Source organism: Crinia signifera, chromosome 2, assembly GCF_055691185.1.
Source record: "Crinia signifera chromosome 2, ASM5569118v1, whole genome shotgun sequence".
Lineage (NCBI taxonomy): Eukaryota > Metazoa > Chordata > Amphibia > Anura > Myobatrachidae > Crinia > Crinia signifera.
In genome coordinates this window covers 310,541,518-310,566,370 of record NC_139218.1, presented here as the reverse complement: position 1 = coordinate 310,566,370, position 24,853 = coordinate 310,541,518, and the positions used below count along the sequence as shown (strand labels likewise).

Sequence of the window (24,853 nt, the reverse complement as noted above, 5' to 3'; positions counted from 1 at the left end):
CAGTGAAAAGGGCGACAGTGTCTAAGTCAACCCAAAATGGTAGACACAGAAAAAGCTTGATGCACAAAAGGTCAACATGAGGTTGTTTTTTTTAGGCTCTTGGGGTGTCAATTTTTATCTTGTAGCACATGCACCCCTAATTAGTGTACCACTTCGCTCACTTCTGCCTATTATATGTTAACCATTAGTGGTCAACCTATTGACCTAAAGTCCAAATACCAATGGGTGTACAGGTCTCACAGAGCTTGCATTTTAATGGTCTTACAAATATATCAATGGTTAACAGTAAATGGAGGAAGAATGCTCCATTGGGCAATAATAATGGAATGAATGGAAATGTGTCAAAAGTGGCACGAATACAAATAACATTCGATTACAAGTAAACCATATGAAGTAAAATCTTTCACTGCTGACCTCACTTTTGTCATAAATACATGGTTCATATACCTAAACTTCCTCAAAAAAGCTCTACATAAATGGTACAAACTACATCAAAATACTCTCCAGTCCCCACCTCTATGCTGGAATTAAAGTGATTTGTGGGTCACTAGATTACACCCAACGAACAATTCAAGTGTTGCCCTGTGTGGTCGTGCACAGCCACAGGCGCTGACATTACTGTGATGTTGATGGGACAGTAACTAGGAGATTTATAAACCATCAAGCAGCATCAAAATAGTACTATCAGTCACAGCAATAAGGAAAAAAATTTGACCCAAAACAAGTCCCTATACATTCATACAGGAGTTAGATCTTTGCACTTACCTGATAAGGAATCTAATTCCTTGGTATCCTCATCTTTTTCCTCCTCTTTATACTCTTCTAACTCTTTCCTGTACACTTCTACAGACTGGTTCTCTTGTTCTTCAGTGTGGGCGTTTTGCTCATCCACCACTAGTACAAAATAAAGACATACTGTATTTCAAGTCTGTTGGGTCATAGATAACTGTATATGAAAACATATACATATAGTTCATACGTCCCCATCTTTCAGAGATTAGTTAAACCTATTTACAGAATAGTATGGACTATACATTAGAAAAAGAGTTTGATATACTATATTAATAGGGATTGCAGCTTTAAAAAACACCTTACCCTTAAACCCTACCCTTTCCTGTGTGTAGAAGTATATGATATGTGTTTCTGCTATAACCCATCACTGTAGAGCACTTTTTGGGCTGTTCCCATTCCAACATCAATATCAAAGTATTTTTGTAGTGCCCACACAAAGCATAGCTTTATTTATCTTCAGAAGATGTTGATTTTACAGAAAACAGCAGTCGTTTGCTTATTTTTCCTTGCGCAACAAAGGCAACCTATCCAAAATGTCAAAAAAGCTAATTTCTACCATTTTCTTCTTTTCTAACCAGATACAAAATACTTTTTTACTCAGATTCTTCATGGAGGTATTTATAAAAAAAAAAAAATACATAACCAGAATGGGGAGAGAGCACTTTAAATGCACATTTTTGGGCTTGAGGAAATGTCTGCAGTGTTTTGCATGGAGGGGTTGGGGCTCAATAACATCATTGGCACAACGTCTTCATCAATTCATCAATTGTAGTTGTATAATGTGCACTGCTCTGTCATTTTAAATAAATTAAAGTCTATAAATGTCAAGTTATTCCTAGCAATTCCATCACTTTGTGGTAATGATATCTAGACTCTAGATAAAACACTCACCTTTCTCAGCTTGTTCTATGATCTGCCTGACTGCTTTCTTTAAGCTGTTGGCTCGCAGCATAAGTTGTTCCCGTGGTTTGAAGAACTTTGCTGTGGAAGACTTTGTGACACTGTCTGGTAAGTGCTCCTTGCTCTCTGACAGGGAGTCTTCACTGGAGAATTCCTCCTCCACCTCTTCCTCCACAATAGGTGGTGTTAAGTGTGCCAGCAATGGAGCCGCCTGAGCTTCTGCATGAAGAGTCTGCAGCAGTAGATCCAACTTTTCATTCAGCGTAGTACACTAGGATAGAAACCATCAAACACATCATTGTAAACTATCCGTAAACAAATAAGATACCAACAGGTAAAAAAAAAAAAAAAAAAGGTCCTATTTGCAAACCATGTTTATTTTCTCATCAGCAAAGTGGAAACTCCCACAAGTAAAACCGAATTCTCCATATAAAATCACTCAACATTAACCGTGTGACTCAGATTGTGTCTAGCCATATTGGCAGGCTTGCAGACGCTTACCCAGAAATCATTGCCAAAACACGGTCAAATACTGTATTTGCCTGTTCTTGCAGCTTTATGGAACATATTATACTACAATGTGTAAAAGCAAGAACTCCACTAAATTGTATTAAACTGCAGGACAATGATAAGGAAAGTTCAATTACAATTTGTTGTCATATGGCCACCAGTGTTTACTGTTTGTTCACAGTTCAGCTATTGAGCACATAGAGCCTGATTCAGACCGGTTAGCAAGGCTGCAATATTTGCAGATAGGCAAAACCATGCGTACTGCAGGTGGGGCAGAAGTAACATGTGCAGATTGAGTTAGATTTGGGGGAGTTATTTTTTTTTCTGTGAGGGTAAATATTGGCTGCTTTATTCAAGCCATTACCATCATAACCAAACTGGAAAAATCTAGACTATCCACTACATTTGCTGCCATATCAGTGGGTGAGCCCATGTGCGCTTTACAAAGGAGACAGTGATACAACAAACTGGGTATTTACAGTCAAAGGTATGATGGCCCTGCTCGCAAGCTTACAATCTATAGGGAAATAGGCATTGATACACAAGGATAGATGTTCTTTATTGCATAAAGTCCCCCAGAATGCAAAGGTTCCTGGTGTGCTGTATGATACGGTGACCCAGCAGTTTGGCCATGGGTCAGGAGGATGGAAAATGTGAAGAAAAGAGTGGATATGTGTGGACTGTATAGTGGGGATGTGATTAGATAGGAATGGTATATGAAGGTTAAGTGGCTGGTTCTGGAATTTGATAAGCTTGTCCGAAGAGGTGAGTTTTCAGGGAACGCTTGTATACATGTTATATCTGCCCCACCTGCAGTGCAAATGGTTTTGTAATGCGATCAGATCTGAATAAAGGCCCATGTGTATGCACTTTTAAACACACTACCACAACTTGATCCAAGATAAGAGAAGCACCAAACTAAAGACATCAACTGCATTCTTTTTTACAACATATATAAAGGTTTTATATTCCATTTCTAAACAGCGCTAAAGATGGTCATAAACTAATGCGATGCATCGCAGCAGTGTATGGCCATCCGTCCCACCCTGAGCTGCCCGAGACCTTCCCGGGCTGAAGTATCGCATGCTACACTGCTCCCCGCAACCAGGAGGGGGTCAAAGGCGGAACTGGGATGTGCAGCGGGTCCGACCTCCTGCCCAGATCCGATGTGCATGGATGTCAAACATCTGATTTGGGACGATTTCTCAGCCCGATATGTCCGGATCAGGTGAAATCGTCCCAAATCAGACTAGTCTTAAGAATGTTCTTCTGATTGCCGAATTTGCATAAAAAAGAAAAAAATACAGTATACAGCAACAAGTTTCTAGTGTTTATAATGCTAATGAACAAGGTCATAAACAAGTGACCATTATGCAGGCCATACTTTAACAGCCTAACTGCCAGTTTGGCTGATGCAGATTGGTGGAAATGGATAATCAGCGATTTATCAGCAAACTGGAAAATTCCGTCATGTTAAATATCCTGACTCACCAAGTCTGATCAGTCTTATGGTGTGTACAAATGGTAAGATTTACCATTCAATTTTAGACTATACAGGCAAAATCAAGTTGGTATCGCAGAGACATCAAATGGAGATCAAACATCAAAAACACTATTTGTATTATTTTATCCATGGAGTTTTATATTGAAAAAATGTGGAGTTCTAGTTTCTTAATAGAGAGCACTGTCGATAATCTCAGTTCTAAAACAAAAAGGTTATATACAGTATATACTGTAGGTTATGGACCCAGTCTAACGCACACCACAAACCAAAAATAAAGATGTCTCCGTAGTACCAAGCAATCAAATCGCATATGAAAATAAACTATTTACTTTAGGCATTACTTATTTTCCCAGACACATCAGCCAGGAAGGATTTCCACAGCACATTTTCCAGCATAATAGAATGTTTTCCATTCTGCACAATGTTTCATCTGCCATATTAACCCCTTCCTGACAGAGCTAGTTTTTGCGTTCCTGACAGAGCCATTTTTTTCAAATCTGACATGTCTCACTTAAGTGGGGATAACTTTTTTTTGCTTTTACTTATCCCAGTGATTTTGAGATTGTTTTTTCGTGACACATTGTACTTCAAATTAGTGGTAAATTTGGGTCGATACAGTCTGTGTTTTTTTGTGAAAAATACCAAAATGTCGTGAAAAAATGGAAAATTTAGCGATTTGCAAAATGTTAAATTTTCTGCTTGTGAGACAAATAATCATACCACTCAAAATAGTTAATAACTAACATAGACCATATGTCTACTTTATATTTCCATCATTATTTCAACTTCCTTTTAATTTTTTTGGACACTAGGAGGCTTACAATATGAATAGCAAATTCTCAAATTTTCAAGAAAATTTCAAACACTGATTTTTTTAGGGACCAGTTCAGTTCTGATGTGACTTTGAGGGACTTGTATGTGAGACACCCCCATAAATGATGCCATTTCAAAAACTGCACCCCTCACAGTATTCAAAACAGCATTTTGGAAGTTTGTTAACCCTTTAGGTGTTTCACAGGAATTAAAACAAAGTGTAGGTGAAATTTCAAAATTTCATTTTTTTTGCAGATTTGCAATTTTAATACATTTTTCTAAGGAACACAGTACATTTTACTAGAGAAATGTGACTAAAAATTTATTCCCCCAATTCTTTTGTTTTCATAAATATCCTATATGTGGCCCTAGTGTGCACGTTGACCAAACCACAGGCTTCATAATAGAAGGAGCACCTACTTGATTTTGGAGACTCCTTTTTATGAGATTATTTTTTAGGCACCATGTAGGTTTCTAGGCACCATAAGATGCTAAAATTTAGGAACCCCCCCACAAGTGACCCCATTTTGCAAACTACACCCCTCAGGGAATTCATCTAGGGGTATAGTGTACATTTCAAACCCCCAGGGGTTTCACCAATTGTGGTACAACTGGGCAGTGAAAATGAAAAATTAAATTTTTTACACAAAAATGCAGTTCTGGCTCAAAATTTTTCATTTTCAGAAGGAATGAAGGAGACAAAGCACCCCAAAATCTGTGCCCCAATTTCTCCCGAGTACGGCAATGCCTCACATGTGACCAAAAAATACCAGTTGGGTGCATGGCAGGACTCAGAAGGGAAGGAGTGATTTTTGGATTTTGCAGCTCAGATTCTGGTGGAATTTTGGTGGGTGCTATGTCGCATTAGCAAGACCCCCCAAGCACCAATACAGTGGAACCCCCCCACAAGTCACCCCATTTTGCAAACTACACCCCTCAGGGAATTCATCTAGGGGTATAGTGTACATTTCAAACCCCCAGGGGTTTCACCAATTTTGATACAAGTGGGCAGTGAAAATGAAAAATTACATTTTTTTACACAAAAATGCAGTTCTGGCTCAAAAGTTTTCATTTTCAGAAGGTATGAAGGAGAAAAAGCACCCCAAAATCTGTGCCCCAATTTCTCCCGAGTACGGCAATGCCTCACATGTGACCAAAAAATACCAGTTGGGTGCATGGCAGGACTCAGAAGGGAAGGAGTGATTTTTGGATTTTGCAGCACAGATTTTGGTGGAATGAATGGTGGGTGCTATGTTGCACCAATACAGTGGAACCCCCCCACAAGTCACCCCATTTTGCAAAGTACACCCCTCAGGGAATTCATCTAGGGGTATAGTGTACATTTCAAACCCCCAGGGGTTTCACCAATTTTGATACAAGTGGGCAGTGAACATGAAAAATTACATTTTTTTACACAAAAACGCAGTTCTGGCTCAAAATTTTTCATTTTCAGAAGGTATGAAGGAGAAAAAGCACCCCAAAATCTGTGCCCCAATTTCTCCCGAGTACGGCAATGCCTCACATGTGACCAAAAAATACCAGTTGGGTGCATGGCAGGACTCAGAACGGAAGGAGTGATTTTTTGGATTTTGCAGCTCAGATTCTGGTGGAATTTTGGTGGGTGCTATGTCGCATTAGCAAGACCCCCCAAGCACCAATACAGTGGAACCCCCCCACAAGTCACCCCATTTTGCAAACTACACCCCTCAGGGAATTCATCTAGGGGTATAGTGTACATTTCAAACCCCCAGGGGTTTCACCAATTTTGATACAAGTGGGCAGTGAACATGAAAAATTACATTTTTTTACACAAAAATGCAGTTCTGGCTCAAAATTTTTCATTTTCAGAAGGTATGAAGGAGAAAAAGCACCCCAAAATCTGTGCCCCAATTTCTCCCGAGTACGGCAATGCCTCACATGTGACCAAAAAATACCAGTTGGGTGCATGGCAGGACTCAGAACGGAAGGAGTGATTTTTTGGATTTTGCAGCTCAGATTCTGGTGGAATTTTGGTGGGTGCTATGTCGCATTAGCAAGACCCCCCAAGCACCAATACAGTGGAACCCCCCCACAAGTCACCCCATTTTGCAAACTACACCCCTCAGGGAATTCATCTAGGGGTATAGTGTACATTTCAAACCCCCAGGGGTTTCACCAATTTTGATACAAGTGGGCAGTGAACATGAAAAATTACATTTTTTTACACAAAAATGCAGTTCTGGCTCAAAATTTTTAATTTTCAGAAGGTATGAAGGAGAAAAAGCACCCCAAAATCTGTGCCCCAATTTCTCCCGAGTACGGCAATGCCTCACATGTGACCAAAAAATACCAGTTGGGTGCATGGCAGGACTCAGAAGGGAAGGAGTGATTTTTGGATTTTGCAGCTCAGATTCTGGTGGAATTTTGGTGGGTGCTATGTCGCATTAGCAAGACCCCCCAAGCACCAATACAGTGGAACCCCCCCACAAGTCACCCCATTTTGCAAACTACACCCCTCAGGGAATTCATCTAGGGGTATAGTGTACATTTCAAACCCCCAGGGGTTTCACCAATTTTGATACAAGTGGGCAGTGAAAATGAAAAATTACATTTTTTTACACAAAAATGCAGTTCTGGCTCAAAATTTTTCATTTTCAGAAGGAATGAAGGAGACAAAGCACCCCAAAATCTGTGCCCCAATTTCTCCCGAGTACGCCAATGCCTCATGTGTGACCAAAAAGTGGCAGGACTCAGAAGGGAAGGAGTGATATTTGGATTTTGCAGCACAAATTCTGGTGGAATGATGGTGGGTGCTATGTCGCATTAGCAAGACCCCCAAAGCACCAATACAGTGGAACCCCCCCACAAGTGACCCCATTTTGCAAACTACACCCCTCAGGGAATTCATCTAGGGGTATAGTGTACATTTCAAACCCCCAGGGGTTTCACCAATTTTGATACAAGTGGGCAGTGAACATGAAAAATTACATTTTTTTACACAAAAATGCAGTTCTGGCTCAAAATTTTTCAATTTCACAAGGAATGAAGGAGAAAAAGCACCCCAAAATCTGTGCCCCAATTTCTCCCAAGTACGGCAATGCCTCACATGTGACCAAAAAATACCAGTTGGGTGCATGGCAGGACTCAGAAGGGAAGGAGTGATTTTTGGATTTTGCGGCTCAGATTCTGGTGGAATGAATGGTGGGTGCTATGTGGCATTAGCAAGACCCCCGAAGCACGGTGAAATTATGAACCTAATATTCCATAGATGTGTGGTATATTTTAAAACACTCCTTTATACATAGGCCGGGTTTGTCGGGGCAAGTGTCACACTGGAAAATAGTTTGCTTTCTTATTCCCTTTTTATAGCAAACTTTGCACCTTTTTTGTGTCCTGCCCTTTTTTCCAGTGGAGGGGATTTCATCAGGAAAATGCTGCCCTGGTACAATACGGGGGCCAGTACTAGAAGTACTAGGGCCCTCTGCCTGCTGGTTCCCAAATATTAGGCCCTTTATGACTTCCTCTTGAAAGTGCATAAATGTCCCCCTCTGGCCGGTAGAACGGAATAGCACGTAAGCGTTATACAGTGCCATCTGGATGATATACACGGCCACCTTCTTGTACCAGATTTTTGTTTTCCGCAGGGCACTGTACGGCTTCAGTACCTGATCTGAAAGATCCACTCCGCCCATGTACCTATTGTAATCCAGGATACAATTAGGTTTGGAGGTGTGGGTACTGGTACCTCGTACAGGGACGGAGGTGGTACTGTCTCCGTGAATTGTTGTCAGTATAAGGACATCCCTCTTGTCCTTATATTTGACCAACAACATATTTTCGTTGCATATTCCCCTGCTTTCACCCCTTCTCATTACTTGGGCAATGTGCGTTTTTGGGAGGCCTCTTTGGTTCTTGCGCACAGTACCGCAAGCTGCTGTACCTCTTGAACCAAGGGCCTTAAACAGGGGGATGCTAGTGTAAAAGTTATCCACATAGAGGTGATAACCTTTATCCAGGAAGGGGTGCACTAAATCCCAGACAATTTTCCCACTAACACCTACGAGGGAGGGGGGGCATTCTGGCGGTTGAATTCTTGAATCCTTCCCTTCATAAACCCTAAACCTGTGGGTGTACCCTGAGGTGCTTTCACACAGTTTATACATTTTTATGCCATACCTTGCCCTCTTACTGGGAAGGTACTGGCGGAATTTAACCCTTCCTTTAAAATGTATAAGGGACTCGTCGATACAAATAAATTTTTCAGGGATGTACACCTCTTCAAATTTGGCACTGAAATGATCAATGACCGGCCTGACTTTGAATAGCCGGTCAAAGGTGGGATCATCTCTGGGTGGGCACTGTGCATTATCGGTGTAATGCAAAAATTTAAGGATTGTCTCAAATCGAGCCCGGAGCATGGCCATACGGTACAATGGGGTGCTGTACAGAACATCTGTACTCCAATATTGCCTAATTTCTGGCTTTTTTACTATGCCCATATGAAACACCAGACCCCAAAACGTCATCATCTCTACTGCATCTACAGGGGTCCACCTAGCAAATGATGACGTGGGGTTTTGAGCAATAAACTGCTGGGCATATAAATTAGTTTGGTCCACCATTAAATTTATAAAATCATCAGAGAAAAATAATTTGAAAAAGTCAATTTCTCTGAGACCTGTGGAATCAAATTGGATTCCTGGCATGGCCAAAAACTCAGGAACCTGGGGCTCAAAATTGTCTGGTGGTGGGGTCCATACTAGATCAATTATTGGGGGGGGAATCTCAGCTGATCTACGGGGGCGTCTTTGAGGGGGTCCCTCATCACCAGAGGAGGAAGAGGAGCTTAAGATGAATCCTTCAAATTCCCCGCTTGCCTCACTGGCTGTGTCAGAGTCAGAAGCAAGCATGGCATATGCCTCCTCCACTGAATACATTCTCCTGGATGACTGGGATGACATTTGGGAGGACATTTGGGAGGACATTTGGGATGCCATTTTTATTTTTGTGTTACTGGTAGTGAAATGTTTCAACACGTGTATAGTGTAGGGGGGGGGTACAAACTTTATTTCAACCCGGGGGGTATGTAGTGTGTAGTGTGTATGTAGTGCAGAAAAAAAAAAAATACTTTATACCAATAAAAAAAAAAAAAAAAGAAGGGGTTAAAAATAAAAAATTGAAGGGGTTAAAAAAAAAAAAAAAACGGTCCTGCGCCAAAAATTGAGCACAGATGTTGGTCAGTAACGTCCGTCACTGAACAGCGCTCAAAGGCAACAGGAATTTGATCAAAAAAAAAATAAAAATAGATCAACCCTGTGCCGAAAAAGCTGATCAGTGATGTACGTCACTGATCGGCGCACAGTGGCCACAGGACACCCACAAAATCACAGTGTGTGTAAAAAAAAAATTAAAAAAAGACCCCACAGCACTCACAAAAAAAAAAAAAGGTGATCAGTGATGCGACACTGATTACCAGTGAGGGACAGCAGGTGCACAACCTTTGGTGCAACTGACAGTGCAACTGGCAGCAACTGACAGGTATATATATAAAAAAAAAAACCTGCGCCCCCAAAAAGTTGCTGATCAGCACAGATATACTGATCAGCACAAAAGGGGGGGTAGCAGACACAAAATATACACTCTCTATCACTCTCTGTCACTATCTCTCTATCTTTCACTATCTCTCACTATCTATCACTCTAGGACACTGCAGCAGCAGCACTGACAGTTATATGTATAAAAAAAAACTGCACCCCCAAAAAGGGGGGGTAGCAGACACAAAATATACACTCTCTATCACTCTCTCTCTCTATCTCTCTATCTATCACTATCTATCACTATCTATCACTATCTATCACTATCTATCACTCTATGACACTGCAGCAGCAGCACTGACAGTTATATATATAAAATTAAACCCCTGCACCCCCAAAAAGGGGGGGTAGCAGACACAAATCTCTCTATCTCTCTACCTCTCACTATCTATCACTATCTCTCACTATCTATCACTCTAGGACACTGCAGCAGCAGCACTGACAGTTATTTAAACCCCTGCACCCCCAAAAAGGGGGGGTAGCAGACACAAAATATAGCTCTCTCTGTCACTATCTCTCTATCTCTCTCTATCTCTCTCTATCTCTCTCTATCTCTCTCTATCTCTCTCTCTATCTCTCTATCACACTGCAGCAGCAGCAGGAAGTCTCAGGAAGTCAGATCCAGGAAGCGTCCAGCACGCTACAAGCAGTGAGCAGGTGATCAGGTAAGGTATTTGCAAGGATCAGGTAAGTATTAGCAAGGATCAGGTCGGTATTCACGGCAGACAGGCACGGTGACCGTTCTGCACGCTATTCCAGACCGGAATGGCGTCTGCAGCGCAGTCACCGTTAGTTTAAATGTCGCGCCTTGGCTGTGATTGGTCCGTGGGTCCCACGGACCAATCACAGCCTTGGGGGCAGGTGGGGTGAGGGTGGGGTGAGGTGTCATCGTCACCGATGACCCCCCCATGCCCCCTGACGCCCGGCGGTGATTGACACCTGTGTTACCGAGCGTCTGATTCGCTGGTAACACAGGAAAACGCTGTGAATGGCTGTTCACACTGAACAGCCAATCACAGCGATCGCCGACGGGGGGGCGGCATCGCAGCCCCCCCTGGGCATGCAGGGACATGTCTGCTGTCAGGGACAGCAGACATCGTCCCTCTGTCACTGCGTCTCGAGACGCAGTGACAGTTTAAAGTCATGACGTACATTTATGCCATGTGTCGGGAAGTACCTCCCGGCCATGACGTAAATGTACGTCATATGTCGGGAAGGGGTTAAAAAAAGATATTGCTTTTAAAATAGATATTGTAAACTTCTGTAAGAAAAATAAGAGTAACCTGCAGTACTAAGGATAACAGGATATTGATTTTCTTTTCTATTATAGAATACATCAATCTATTTAAAACAATTTGAAAGCAGGGCTGAATGTGATAAACAATGGATTTATTCCCGGTGGTCTGCTGCATACTGGATATGGAGAACAAGTAACTGCACAAAAACCTCAGTTTCACAACCAGGCCAATATGGAAAACACAGGCACCCATGTATTACGTGGAATTAGTTTGGGTGTCCGAAACTTAACTACCTCCTGTTCCAATAATAAAACCGCTGTATATAACAGTAGAATAAAGAGCATGCCAATAGCATATGGGCATACATATCAATCATATTTAATAACATTAGTTGCTGTTATATAAAGTAACACTGTGGGAGAGGAACACCGGCTTAGAGAAAAATTATGTTCAGATCACTGCATGTAGGAAAACGATTAAGGGCGGTATTCAATCCGGGATTCCGACCTTAGAAACGTCACGACAGTAGTAAATCTGGGCCGTTTTCACGGATTGTAAAAAAAAAATGGCCGTGATTTAGACAATCGCGGAAATTTCCGACAAACAGATCCGACTTGTTTTAAAGTCGGATCTGTTTTGTCGGAATCTGCCTTAAATGCGGTCAGAAACGGCAGGATTGAATAGGCGTGGCCGCTATTTCCACTGTCGGAAATAGCGGCCGAGATTGAATACCGCCCATAGTCGTAAAAGGTTTTTTTTGGGGTGTGTTTACCATAATGGAACAAAACTGCAGTCCTTACTTTTAATGCCATGGTCTCTGCCTCCTCTGCATTCTCCATTGGTTTTTCATATGTTTTACCAACTTTTGCCACAAAGTCTTTTACAGTCTCGCATAAAACCCTTCAGGTAGAAAAACATTAGTAAATGGTAAAAAACAGTAAAAACCACAGTTTAAAATTAATTGAATTATTTACTTTTTACAGGAAAACAGAATGGAACCAAAAAAGGAACAAGTTCTTCTGACTGAGGCTGATGTTCTGGTTGATAAATCGATCTACAGTATCTAGATATACAGTCAATAGGTTTACCGCAAAAGGTCAACATGCAATAGGTCAACAGAGTCATACGGTATACATGTGAGAAGGCGGATATGAGTTTTTCATGATTTTTTTTTTTTTTAACCAGCTTGTTCTTACTTCACTCTATAGTTGGCATAGAGGGCAAATATAATAGTGTGCCTAGCATAGCGAGGCACCGAGCCATGTGAGGGTCCATGTTAACAGTTGTCGACATTGAAATAGATTTTTTTTTTTTTGTCAACCTTTTTGGGTCTTTTTCATGTTGACCCTATTGAAAGTGTGTTGTATGTGGACCTATTGACCGTGTGTTGCATGTGGACCTATTGGGCTCGACCTATTCACTGTCTATCTAGATCCTGTCTATCTAATAATCCCCACCTGGCTGATGATACATGGGTGCTTTGTTTACTAACCCCAAACTAAACACAAAAAGGTAGCCCCTGTAGTGACACACTACATTTATAGGGTACTGCTGAGTAACTGGCACGATATAGTGCCAAGACTGTAACATTTCATCATTCAAGGTTTATGTGACACAAGATTCATAGAAATGAAGAGAACAAATATGTTTTTTTTTTTTGTCCAACAGTTTCTTTGGACAACCATGAATAGAATGTGTTCATCAGTACCTCACCTTAGCGTCATTCCTCTGAGAGATGCAAGAGGAACGGCGAACGAGTGTATATTGAGGATGTATAAACAAGGACTCACTTTGCAGAGGATATGACTACAGAATGCCTGTCTGAATTTAGGATCTTCGCCAGGTGAGTGGCCACAGAGTCTTCATATGCAGATATCTGAAACTAATAACAAACAAACATATATTCAAAACAAACCTCAACTAATGTTAAAACTGACAAAATTAAATCATAATTTAGTTAAATGTTAGCTGACCGGCAAATGTGCAGATCTTTCCTTTTTTTTTTCTTGTTTATGTTTTAGCTACAGTATATCTCCACTTTTAGAAATAAAACATGGAAATACAGTGCAAAGCGAGCCAAGAATTTGGGTGTTACTAACTTGGCAATCATCAGATTCCTCTTCTGGAGATATAGGAAGGACGGAGGACTTTGATGGTAACTTCAGCTCATATGACATTATACTCCACCTGCAATACAACAAATTGAATTTGAGTAATTTATTAGCTACACACTGTACTGTATATTTTACAATAACCATTACATTGCAATATAGGGGAATACACCTGACTTTGTAACAAAATAATCCTTTTTGTAGCATTTCGTAGATGGATTCAGACACTCATTTGGACACAGATATAAAAATATATCAAATTATTCAGCAGAGTCTCCTCAGGCACCCTAGTCACACAGCATGGCGACCAAGATGCATTTTCATCAAAAAAGATGCTCAACACTAGAAGATTGTTATGCGACCAGACATGCAAAGAGGGGCTGTTTGGTGTTAGGAGGATATTGTTTCTGCCAATCCTAAAATCTAAGGATTAAACCTGCAGAAAATTAAAACCTATGCAGCTAACCGGATGTAAGACTACATTCTCAGCTTGGCTCCTTGAACAGTGTTTGTTATGCTGTGAGGTACAAAGTACAAGCATACAGATGTGTCCTCATATACCATTGCTGCAGTTGCGCCAAACAGTCTCTTTCAGCACTTCATGTCCCGTGAGCCACTGTTAGTATCGGGTAATTTTATTGCATCTTTTTACCAGAAAATCCATCTTTGTTGCAATGCAATGCTTAGTGAGGCTAGATGTATGAGGACACATCTGCAAGGCGCACTCTTAAAACTCAAAATGTATTCACAAACCGGGAAGAGAGGCAATGTTATCACAGAAACAAGAGACAAAAATAATGTTCCTTTAGAGCACTGGTGGATGACCGCAGCATAATCAATAACTCTGCTAAATCAGCTTCATAACACTGTAAACAACTCAATATTTGATCAGACAACCATTTTAATCTCAGACAAACTTAATTTCTTAGAAGAATGTAATAGTTTTAAGATTTATGGTGTGTACACATGGGTACAATCACCTTACGATTCTGACTATATAGTCAGAATCGCATTGGTATCACACACAGATTGCATGCAGATCGCAAGGGTTTTAACCCTTGCGATCCCGATGCGCGCCCCCTTATCACATGGCAGAAAGTCTTGGCTGCCTTGACTATATAGTGCAGATCTGCACTATATAGTCAAAATTATATGCCATCGTGCAATCTGATCACATCGCATAGCACATCTCACGTGTGTACATACCATTAGACAGATTAAAGATCTGCTAAAGCTTAATACCCTGTGCACATGAAGTCACTAAGTATAAAGTAAGCAAAAGGCATCTAAGTGCCACACAAAAAATCTTTCTTTCATGTTATCCCACAGAAAACTCTGGAACGGAGATTATACAATATAACATGATTAAGCTATGCACAAACCAATTTGCTATGATGTGCATGTATTCCTTAAATTTCTATGACTGTCAAATGTATAGCATATCATTTCGGAAAAGGGCCCATTTACACAAGAATGACAATTTTTGGACTTTTTTTATTATTTAAATGTTTTTTTAAATGAACATTTTTTAAGAGACTTTTGGTCAAAAAAAGGTCAAAAGGTCAATTACGCAGTTAACATTGCTTATGAGGAAGTGAAGCATCAAACATGTGTTAAACTAGTATTCCAGACTAGCGCCTTTACCACCGTGGTCGCCATCTTCCACTGTCTCTGACAATCAGCCCATGCGAGGACAACTTGCTAATTGCACAAAGAAATCTAGACAGACTTGACCTACCAACTGGGTAAATAGTAACTTCTATGCTGGGCATTATACCAGAATCTTACCATCTTTGGGTCGCACAACATTGCCAATGTCCTGCTCCAAATCACTTATAGGGATCTTTATTGCACAATGGACTGACCTAATATCCACACTTCAAACAAGGTATGCTTTCTTCCCCCCACCCTTTGCCCATACCCCAAGGAGCTTTGCTCTCCCCACTCTTGATTTGTTTTAGAAGTGTACACAACCTCTTTTTATCCTCCTATCCTGCCTCCGTTCCCCTCCGTTCCTACTTATCCCATTGTATTTCGTTCGTCCACCCACCTATTTTTAGTATGTTAACTCTTAGGTCCTCCTTCCTCACATACTCACCCTACCTTATTACCTCACCTGTGCTCCTGTCCTGTTCTTCCCACTTCTCTACTTCATCTTCAATCTCCTCGACAATTTTGACACCTACTTCTGAACTGATGCTGATTTTAGTTCTACCAGCTATACCCCTATTTATACTGTATTTTTCAACACACCCTGTACGTTACCTTGTAATTCGTTTTTTTTGTTTTTTGTTTTGTTTGCTATGTACGGCGCTGCGGACACTTTGCGGCGCCTTATAAATAAACGTACTACTACTACTACACAATGTTTAACTGGTATATTTGAAGTATAACCCCTTTTTATATATATATTAAACATTATATGTGAATATTTATACATGTAGGTTACTCTATTATTTAGTGAAACCCAGCGATGTTCACCCTTTTCTATATTTCCAGAGGGTTCTATCACACTCATCAAGAACAACAGCTACACCGGCGCCCTGGGATACAGTCTCTCTTCTGTTTAAGTAGTTAAAATTTGTCAGTCGGTAATGAATACAAATGTGCTCAAGCTAAGAAATCTGGAAAACATGCACCATAAAGAGAACTGTATTTGGGAAACACGATAAATGGATTACAGAGACAGGAGTAAAAAAAAAAAAAAAGGAGAGACAAAGGAGTGATACTGTAATTATTAACACAACTTACTTATTACAATAACACAACTTGCAAAGATCGAGCAATGAGAGACTGCCATGGTCTCATGAAACCTTTGGTGTGCTGAAATGATCCTGGCTGAAGCTGCCCATACACGTTGCGCTAACAGCGTGCAATGCAACGCATTATCGGGCGGAACGCATCGCAACGTGTATGGGCACCTTTAGAACTGAAGTGTTACTTCCCATAAGCCTTGCATGCAAGAGTGTCAACTGTGTATCAAGGAGATGCGAGTAGAAATGCTCCAAGTTACAACCCAGTAATGTACAACGTGAGGGAAAGCACCATCTTCCTGTACATCAGACCATCACTGTAATGCTGTGTACACACCGGGGCAATAGGGGCTGAAATCGCTGGGAATATGGTCGCTGAGCGACCATATTGCCAGTGATTGGAGTGTGCACCAGCGATAAATCGCCGGGTGCGCGCTCCCGTTTTCAGCCCCTGAATGGTCGCTGGTCGGAAGAACATGCTCCTCCGACCAGCGACATCCCCTGCCTCTTCACCCAGCAGTGTTTAAATTTTCATCTGCGACCATCTCTGGTCGCAGATGAAAACGGGACACGGGGCAATATGATTGCTGAGCAATATATTGCTCGTAATACATTGCCAGCGATCATATTGCCCCGTGTGTACACACCTTAACACTTTCAAAAAGAATGCTATCTATTACATTTTGCATTAGTGTTTCTTATACCGTTTTCACATCATACAAATAACCCGGGTCGATTGAAAAGGACCTTTTCAAATTACCCAGGCCCAGCAACCCAGCATTCCGACCCGGGTTAAAAAAATGTTTAATCCTGGGTCAGACCCGGGTTGCTCTGCAGTGTGAAAGGCTAACCCCAGGTCAAGTGACCCGGGTCCCATTCACACTATATGGAGGAGGCAGAGTCAGTTCAAAGAACTGCCTCCTCCCCAGACCCAGGTTGACGTGCTGACACTCCACCCCCTCCTGACAACAGCGACGCAGCTTATTGCCAGGTCGCTGTGGGGGACAATTTTCGCAAATGCCGGGACACTCCCTGGACGGAAAAGTGTCCAAATCTCGAGTGCGACCTGGCATTTTGAGATGCGGAAGTTGTATTACTTTCCAGCATGCAGAGGGAAAAAGTTTTATAGTGCAATGTTCCGACAACATTCTCCTGCAAAAAGAACATCCATTTTGAATTGGTGGTCGTTTACACCAAAGAAAGCTAAACCTCTTACCTATCCAGCATTTTAGTGCTTGCACGTTCTAACTTTTCCAAAATCTGAGGCAGTTGCGTATCGTCGTCACAAGCACCACCCCAACCAAGTACCCGTGCCAGGTCATTTCCGGTACCCAGGGGGAGCACTCCTAGTTGACACTAAGGATACAAATATAAAGGATAAAGTATTAGCATGCTAGACCAGGCATCTGCAGTAAAGTTAGGGCAGGCATTGATAAGGCCAGATTCATTATGAAGCAGTGACATAAGCAAGGCATTCTCCCCTTCAACTCAAAGCATCAGTAATGTCACTGGCATCAAGTGAATTTTACAGGCAAGATGACACCGTATGCCACCAATGTACCGTTCTATCATTTCTAACAAAAATGGCTAAAATTGTATCAGGTTAGTGCATACATGTGCACAGTTCTTTCATCTTCAGTTACAAAGGCTACATTTTTAAGAATCTCTTATATATTTGGCTACATCTGTCACTCAAAGTGTGTCTGGAGCTGTAACGCTGGGTTGTGGACTTCCATCTTAATTTATGATTGTCATCACCTGTTTTAAACAGGGTAATTGATAAGAAAGGTGTTTAAGCACAGGTGATGGTAATCCATAAATTAAGAAGAAAGTCCAGAAACAGAGCAATGTGTCCCTCCTGGAGAGGGTCATGTTGGGAGGTATGCACCTCCCTCCCTCCCTCTCCCCCCCCCCCCCTCCCCCATTTACGGCATCCCCACGATTAAATGGCACATGCAAAACACTGACATGGCTATGGTCGACAATGAAAAAGGTTGACAAGATTTATTTTTCACTTTTTCAATGTTTTCATATTCATTCTCATGTGTCGACATGGACACCAATGAAGTGCCACACTTTATGTCAACATTTACATGTGTTGACCTTTTCTTGTGGCGATTCGCGGCACCCCCCGCGACCCCCCTCCCACGATTTGCAGCACACCCCCTGCAATTCGCGGAACCCCCGGTGACTCCCGTGATTCGCGGCCCCACCCCGTGACACACCCCCCCTCCTGCGATTCGCGGCACCCCGCGACCCCCCCTCCCACGATTCGCGCCAACCCCCCGGGCCCCCCCTCCTGCGGTTCACAGTGCCCCCCACGACCCCCTCTACCGCGATTCCCCACCCCTGACCCCCCCTCCTGTCATTGCGGCAACACCACGCCCCCACCACCCACCCTCCCGCGATTCACTGCAACCCCCCGCGCCCCCCCTCCCACAATTCGCGGCACCCACACACACCCCCCCCCCCGCGACCCCCCCCTCCCGCAATTCACGGCATCCACCCACGACCCCTCCTCCCATGATTCGCGGACACCCCTCACCTCCTCCCTCCCCCCCACCCCCGCGCGCGATTCACGGCAACCCCAGGATTAAATGGCACATGCAAAACACTGGCACGGCTATGGTCGACAATGAAAAAGGTTGACATGAGTTTTTGAAGATTTATTTTTCTTTTTTTGAATGTTTTCATATTCATTCTCATGTGTCGACATGGACACCGATGAAGTGACACACTTATGTCAACATTTACATGTGTTGAACTTTCTGTGTTGATTTTTTTCTTGTAGCAATTTTTTTCCAGTGACAACTATGAACTATGTGCACGTCAACCTACACATCATCAACCAATTCTTTGTATAATATATAACACCTGTTCTGTTTTACTGTAGGTGTTTTAAGTCAGACCTTTTACTGCTACTATTACTGTTTATGTAAATGCATTCTGAATGACAGCAACATCCTACCATCCTTCTACAAGAATATATAACCAACTAGGTGATTCATCGCGCCCCGTGCCCCCCCCTCCCGCAATTCACGGACCCCCCGCGCAACCCCCTCCCGCGATTCGCAACCCCCCCTCGCGCAATTCACGCCCCCTCCCACGCTTTGCGGACCCTCTCCCGCGATTCGCCGACACCTGCGCCCCCCCTCCCTTGATTCACGGCACCCCCGCGCCCCTCCCGCAATTCACGGCACCCCTAAGCCCCTCTTTAGTCCCCCGTATACTCACACACCCCTATCACTACCCAGCTTCCTGATCTCCTGAACCGTAACTTCCACCACTGGAGAGTTTGCTGATGCTGTTTTGCCCACATGCCCCTATCATGCCTCATAGCCCAGCCTCCTGCTCTCATGCACCCGAACTCCCACCCAGTAGGAGGAGACACTGACTAAGGGCCACCATCCTGTACTGCCACGCTGGACCCTCACCCACTGGCAGAAGCTGCACAGTATCTCCCACCATCCTCTTTAGTCCCCCTTATGCCCACACACCCCTATCACTACCCAGCCTCCTGTTTTCCTGTGTCGTGACCTCCGCCAGTGGGGAGCCGCTGACTCAGAAACACCCTACTATACTATTGCGCACACACACACCTAAACAACATGCACACACAGCCCCCCCCACACCCACAAATGTCACTGTACCATCCACACTATCAATGTACATCTTACTCTGTAACCGCTTTTTAATTAAACAAAACAATACACACCCCCTTCCACATCATATGCTCTCTATTTAACACATTTCACCTATAACTCAAGTTGCAATACAGGCCATCTTTCATACAATTCTAACCATCTTTCTCATATGCAAATGTTCACAAATTAAGGGGGCGCAGCCCCTTACGACGGTGTGAAGAGCGCCCGTAGGGCGCGATGAATCACCTAGTACTTAGTAATCAACGTCAATGACCTAATGCCAGCACTGTGCAATTACTTGGAAAAGAAATGGAATCTCTGCACAGCTTATGCATATATATATATATATATATATATATATATATATATATATATATATATATATATATTATGATAAATATTTATGATCTATAGCAATTTTATAAGAGATGATACAGCACATTTTGAGACAAATAGTATCTTGTAGATGGGGCCTGATTCAGACCTCATTGCTGGGCTGCGAATCTGCAGAGCCCAGCGATAAGGTAATTGTTGTCCTACGCCACTCCGCACACATGTACGGCTGCGAGTTTTTTTGCTGCTGTACACATGAGGGGAAAACCAATTGCAAGCACTTACCATCCAATGGTTTTCCCCGCTGTTCGCAGCTGCGAGTAAGCCAGGACTTACTCGGCGCTCCGATGGCAGTGGGGAGAAGGCCACAGCTAACGTCAGCTGCCCTCTCTCCCATTGGCTGGGGAACTCCTATGTTTTTGGGGGCATTCCCATAAACATTGGGTTACTGCCCCAAATGGTAGGGATGGCTAGCCATCAATGGCTGCCTTTGCGCGGATGGTTCACACATGCGCATAGCGTACTGTGCACATGCGCGCTCATCCAATAATCAGCAGGACTGCAAATTCTGAATTGGGCCCATAGCACGGCGGACCAGCTGTATTTTAAAATAAAAAAATGTACACAGCATTCTTAATAAACAGAGGTTCTCGTCATGTTCCGTGTGACAGTCTATATACCGACCTGTTTATGCAAGCTAAGCTTATCTATTTCAGACAAAACCCAGCCAACACTTCCATCACCTCCACACACAAGAATTCGAAAATTGTCAAACTTCTGAAATAATCGTAAACTAAAACAAAAAAAAAGGAAAAGAAAACTGGTCACATTATTAAAGAACATGAACTGTATAGCAATGTAAAATGTAGTGCAATAGTATAGAAAATATTATACTGAGAAACCATAAATACAATATTGATAAAACAGTAAAGCAAGAGTAAAATAAACCTGTAAATACCCTTATGAAGATCAAATAGATAATTTACATTTTTGCAATTTACGCGTTATTTAGTCATGTTTATGTCTATGTAACTTATCTGTAACATAACCTACTCCACAATAATTTTACACCTGGCAGTCTATCTGAGGTTTAGAGAGAGCAAAATTAGACCTCCAGTAACAGCCAAGAATTTTATTCAAGGCAGGACATTGTTAATGGTCTTTTGAAAGCCATATATGCTGTGGGATATTGAACAATTGATATGGATATCGCAGCAAATGCAGATTATCAGGAATCATGGCATGTGCCAACTGCAAAGGCTTAGATCATTAGATGTGTTGGTAAATGCTCTGGTAATATGACCACATACATCCGCAATATTGGCCTGTGTGTGAGCAGTCATCTTCTGACCAGACTGACAGTTTCCAGTCATCCAGAAAGGGATATGGATATCTGCATAAAATAGACAGATTTTATCTGTGTCCAATATACCGGACAGATATTTGATACAATGGTCATGTTGTTATTGTTCTCCTACATTAGCAGGTTACTTTTGAACATTTTGTAAAACACATCTCTCTATTGTTACTGGAACAGAGTAATGCTGGGTACACACCAGAACGAATTGGCCTCAATTCCCACAATTTTGATACAATCTCGAACGATTGTATTGGCGTGTTTTAGATCAGATTCTGATCCGATGTGCGTCCCTGCTGGTAGTTTTGCAGATCCTACGAGCTGCAGTCAGGATTGAAAACAACCCCTTCAACTGGGTACAGAACGTGATCAGATCATATGCACATTGTGAGCAGATTGTGTGCTCTAACAGATTGTGTGACCATCGTATGATCATCTCACGATCATGATCGTTCTGGTGTGTACCCTACATTAGTCATGACACCTAGGGGGAGATTTAAAAGTCTTGGACAGTGATAAGGCACAGATGAAGGAGAAAGATAAAGTACCAACCAATCAGCTACTATAGTACCTGCCATGTTACAGGCTGTGTTTGAAAAATTAGGAGCGGAATGGTTGCCAGTTTCTCTCCCCACGGCTTAATAAATCTCCGCCTAGCAAGTGAGATAAAGCTGTCAAAAGTTCCTTTTTTCACACAGTCGAGTTACATTCATTGAAAAACAACTATGAAACAGCCTCTCCCACAACTAAAAACAGGTTAGTCTGGGCTGCCAGTGTAACGAGATGCTCTTACCCCTGCTTGCATTATTCTCCAGACTATTGTGGCAGGAGAATATTGATTGTAAGCAGATCTGCAGTCAGGGGAAGAAGACTAGATGACTTGCATGTCTGCCTAGTAAGCTCTACAAGTATCATGTGGGTGAGTATTCTTAAGGAAAGAATACACAATGTACTTGAAAATAAGTTGGCCACCTTATGAGAAAAGTAGTAAGGCAGTATTTATAGTAAAATTAATAAATGCAGTTCTGTAAGGGAATATATATATATATATATATATATATATATATATATATATATATATATATAATATGTCTTTTTATTTTGCTTTTGTTTCACAGGTTTAGGGTGGTATTCAATTACCCAATTCTGACTGTTGGAACGTCACAAGTGTCGTAATTCAGGGCCTGTTTTCGCTCAACTCGACAGCCGGAACACTGAATTCGGATTGTCAAAAACCAGAAGTGAATGCGACAATCTGTGTCCATTTCCGACAAAACATATCCGACTATTTCATAGTCGGATCTGTTTTGTCAAACTCTACCTTTAATGTTGTCGGAAAACAGAAGCATTGAACGGGCAGTGGCCGCCATTTCCCCCCCAGCGGAATAGCGGCCGAGATTGAATACCCCCCCTTACTTTTCAAAAGATATTGGAAAAGCAAAAGCTAGAAGTAAAAGTTTTTATTTCGTTTTTTTAAACGGTTGTTGTTAAAAGTTGTCATCTGTCAAACCCAGCCTGTGACATGGCATGACAGTTTGGAATAGTTTGGCTGGTATTATATCTCTCTCCAAGGCATAGTACATAGACCTCCAAATTACGTCAGTGTTCTTCAGATTTACCACTAAATTGGATACAATGTAAACTTAATTTATTAGTAAAGGCATTCACAAGAAGCATAGATGAATTCATAGATCTGATGGTAAAGCCTTGCTCATATTTAGCTGTTCCTAGATAGGATCTAGACCTGAGAACTTCGAGGAATCCCCTAGTGACAAATTAATTTTCTATGTAAGAGAATATCAAAGTAGTACGTATGAAAATATTTCATATAGGTGATTACTAGATTGTAAATCCTTACCCTAAATGAGGCCCTCCATTCATCAAGTCAAACACCTGAGCGGGGTTCAGCAACTGTTTAAAACGCCGGAGAAATTTCACACCCTGATTGTCTCCACTTTTGGAATTTACAAAGACAAGTAGCGGACTGGCACACGAGGGAGGGCATGTGGCTTTCCAGAACCCTGGCATAATAATAAGAAATGCATAGATAATATCAGTATATTCATTATATATTTAATCTACAGTGATCCCTCTTCTGCTAGAAAACATTTTTTTTCTTAAATCCTAAAATACTAATCATGAGTTAGTGCGAGGGACCACACACCCCATTATTTCACACACCCCACTTTGACTGTACAGTTTTACCTAAATATGTTCATAGCTATATATGTATGTGTGTTATACACACACATACATACATACATACATGTGTGCATTTACAGGGTTACAATGAAAGACATGGATGACAATGTACTACAGTACATATCTTTCTTTGAGTGAATAGATTAGACTGTACAAAACCAAACTAAAGAAACTCTGTCATACATATGTAAAACACTGCATTAATGTGTACATTTTCACACATACCATCAGAATCTATACTGTTGAGTGCTGTTGGAGGTATAATAGATACTTTACATTGGCCAAGTGGACACTTTCGAGGGTACTGGTCCTTGCAAGCAGTGTGTACCTGAAAAATGATGTCAATTATTTGCATTAATACATAGGCTATATATACTATAAGGCAGTTTAACTTTGTTTAGGTGACTGCGTATTAAATTATCTTTTTACATGGTTTTCACATCATTTGTAGATTTACCTAATAATTTATGCATATGGCACAGATTTGTATAGTAAAACATTGTGTCAAATGTTCAATTACAGATGTGTCCTCATACATCTTGCCTCAATATGCCATGCAGTGGGAAATGCCTGATATGTGTAGGCTGACAGGCTTCGTGCATCAACATTAGGCGGATTTTGTTGCTGAGAATGCATCTTACTGGAATTACTATTAGTAAGACATACAAGCAGCTTCTGTTGATTAAAATGATATGTGGCATGCCTATATTCTGTTTGGGGCCACACCTGTATCTGCAAACAAAATGGAACATTGGTGTTTTCAAGGGAGAAATTGTAGTGTAGAATTTTGTATGCAGATACGGGTACTGTCGCACAAGGAATATAGGCATGCCACATATTTATTCAGCAAAAGCTGCATGTATGTCTTATTCATGACATTTTGCCCAAAACATTGTCACCGCATGGCATGAAAAAAGAAGGGATGCTTAACAATCAGGGAGGCTTGATGTGGGTGGATACATCTGGAAGAAAAGGGGAAAAAAACTTTGGTGAAAAGGCAAATAATCTGTAATAGTTTTCAATGGGATCTAAAATATTCAAATCGTAAAAATAAAGAGAAATTTGACCCCTATTTACACCAGGATAATATCAGTAAAAATGGAGACCCCGTGACTGCTCTCAC

At 41.7% G+C, this 24,853-nt stretch overlaps 1 protein-coding gene across 5 annotated transcripts in view; it reads right to left on the bottom strand.

The window, feature by feature from the left end:
• The window catches only part of DGKH (diacylglycerol kinase eta), a 248,423-nt gene that overhangs the window by 49,571 nt on the left and 173,999 nt on the right, over window positions 1–24,853 (bottom strand). For all 5 annotated transcript variants that reach the window (XM_083168927.1, XM_083168928.1, XM_083168926.1 and 2 more), the window contains 9 exons: window positions 23,956–24,058; window positions 23,387–23,549; window positions 20,856–20,964; window positions 17,411–17,550; window positions 13,430–13,517; window positions 13,121–13,212; window positions 12,131–12,230; window positions 1,684–1,963; window positions 766–894 (listed from right to left, as the gene is read on the bottom strand). In XM_083168927.1, the coding sequence (XP_083025053.1) occupies window positions 766–894; window positions 1,684–1,963; window positions 12,131–12,230; window positions 13,121–13,212; window positions 13,430–13,517; window positions 17,411–17,550; window positions 20,856–20,964; window positions 23,387–23,549; window positions 23,956–24,058 (1,204 nt within the window). The remainder of the gene's footprint in view (window positions 1–765; window positions 895–1,683; window positions 1,964–12,130; window positions 12,231–13,120; window positions 13,213–13,429; window positions 13,518–17,410; window positions 17,551–20,855; window positions 20,965–23,386; window positions 23,550–23,955; window positions 24,059–24,853) is intronic.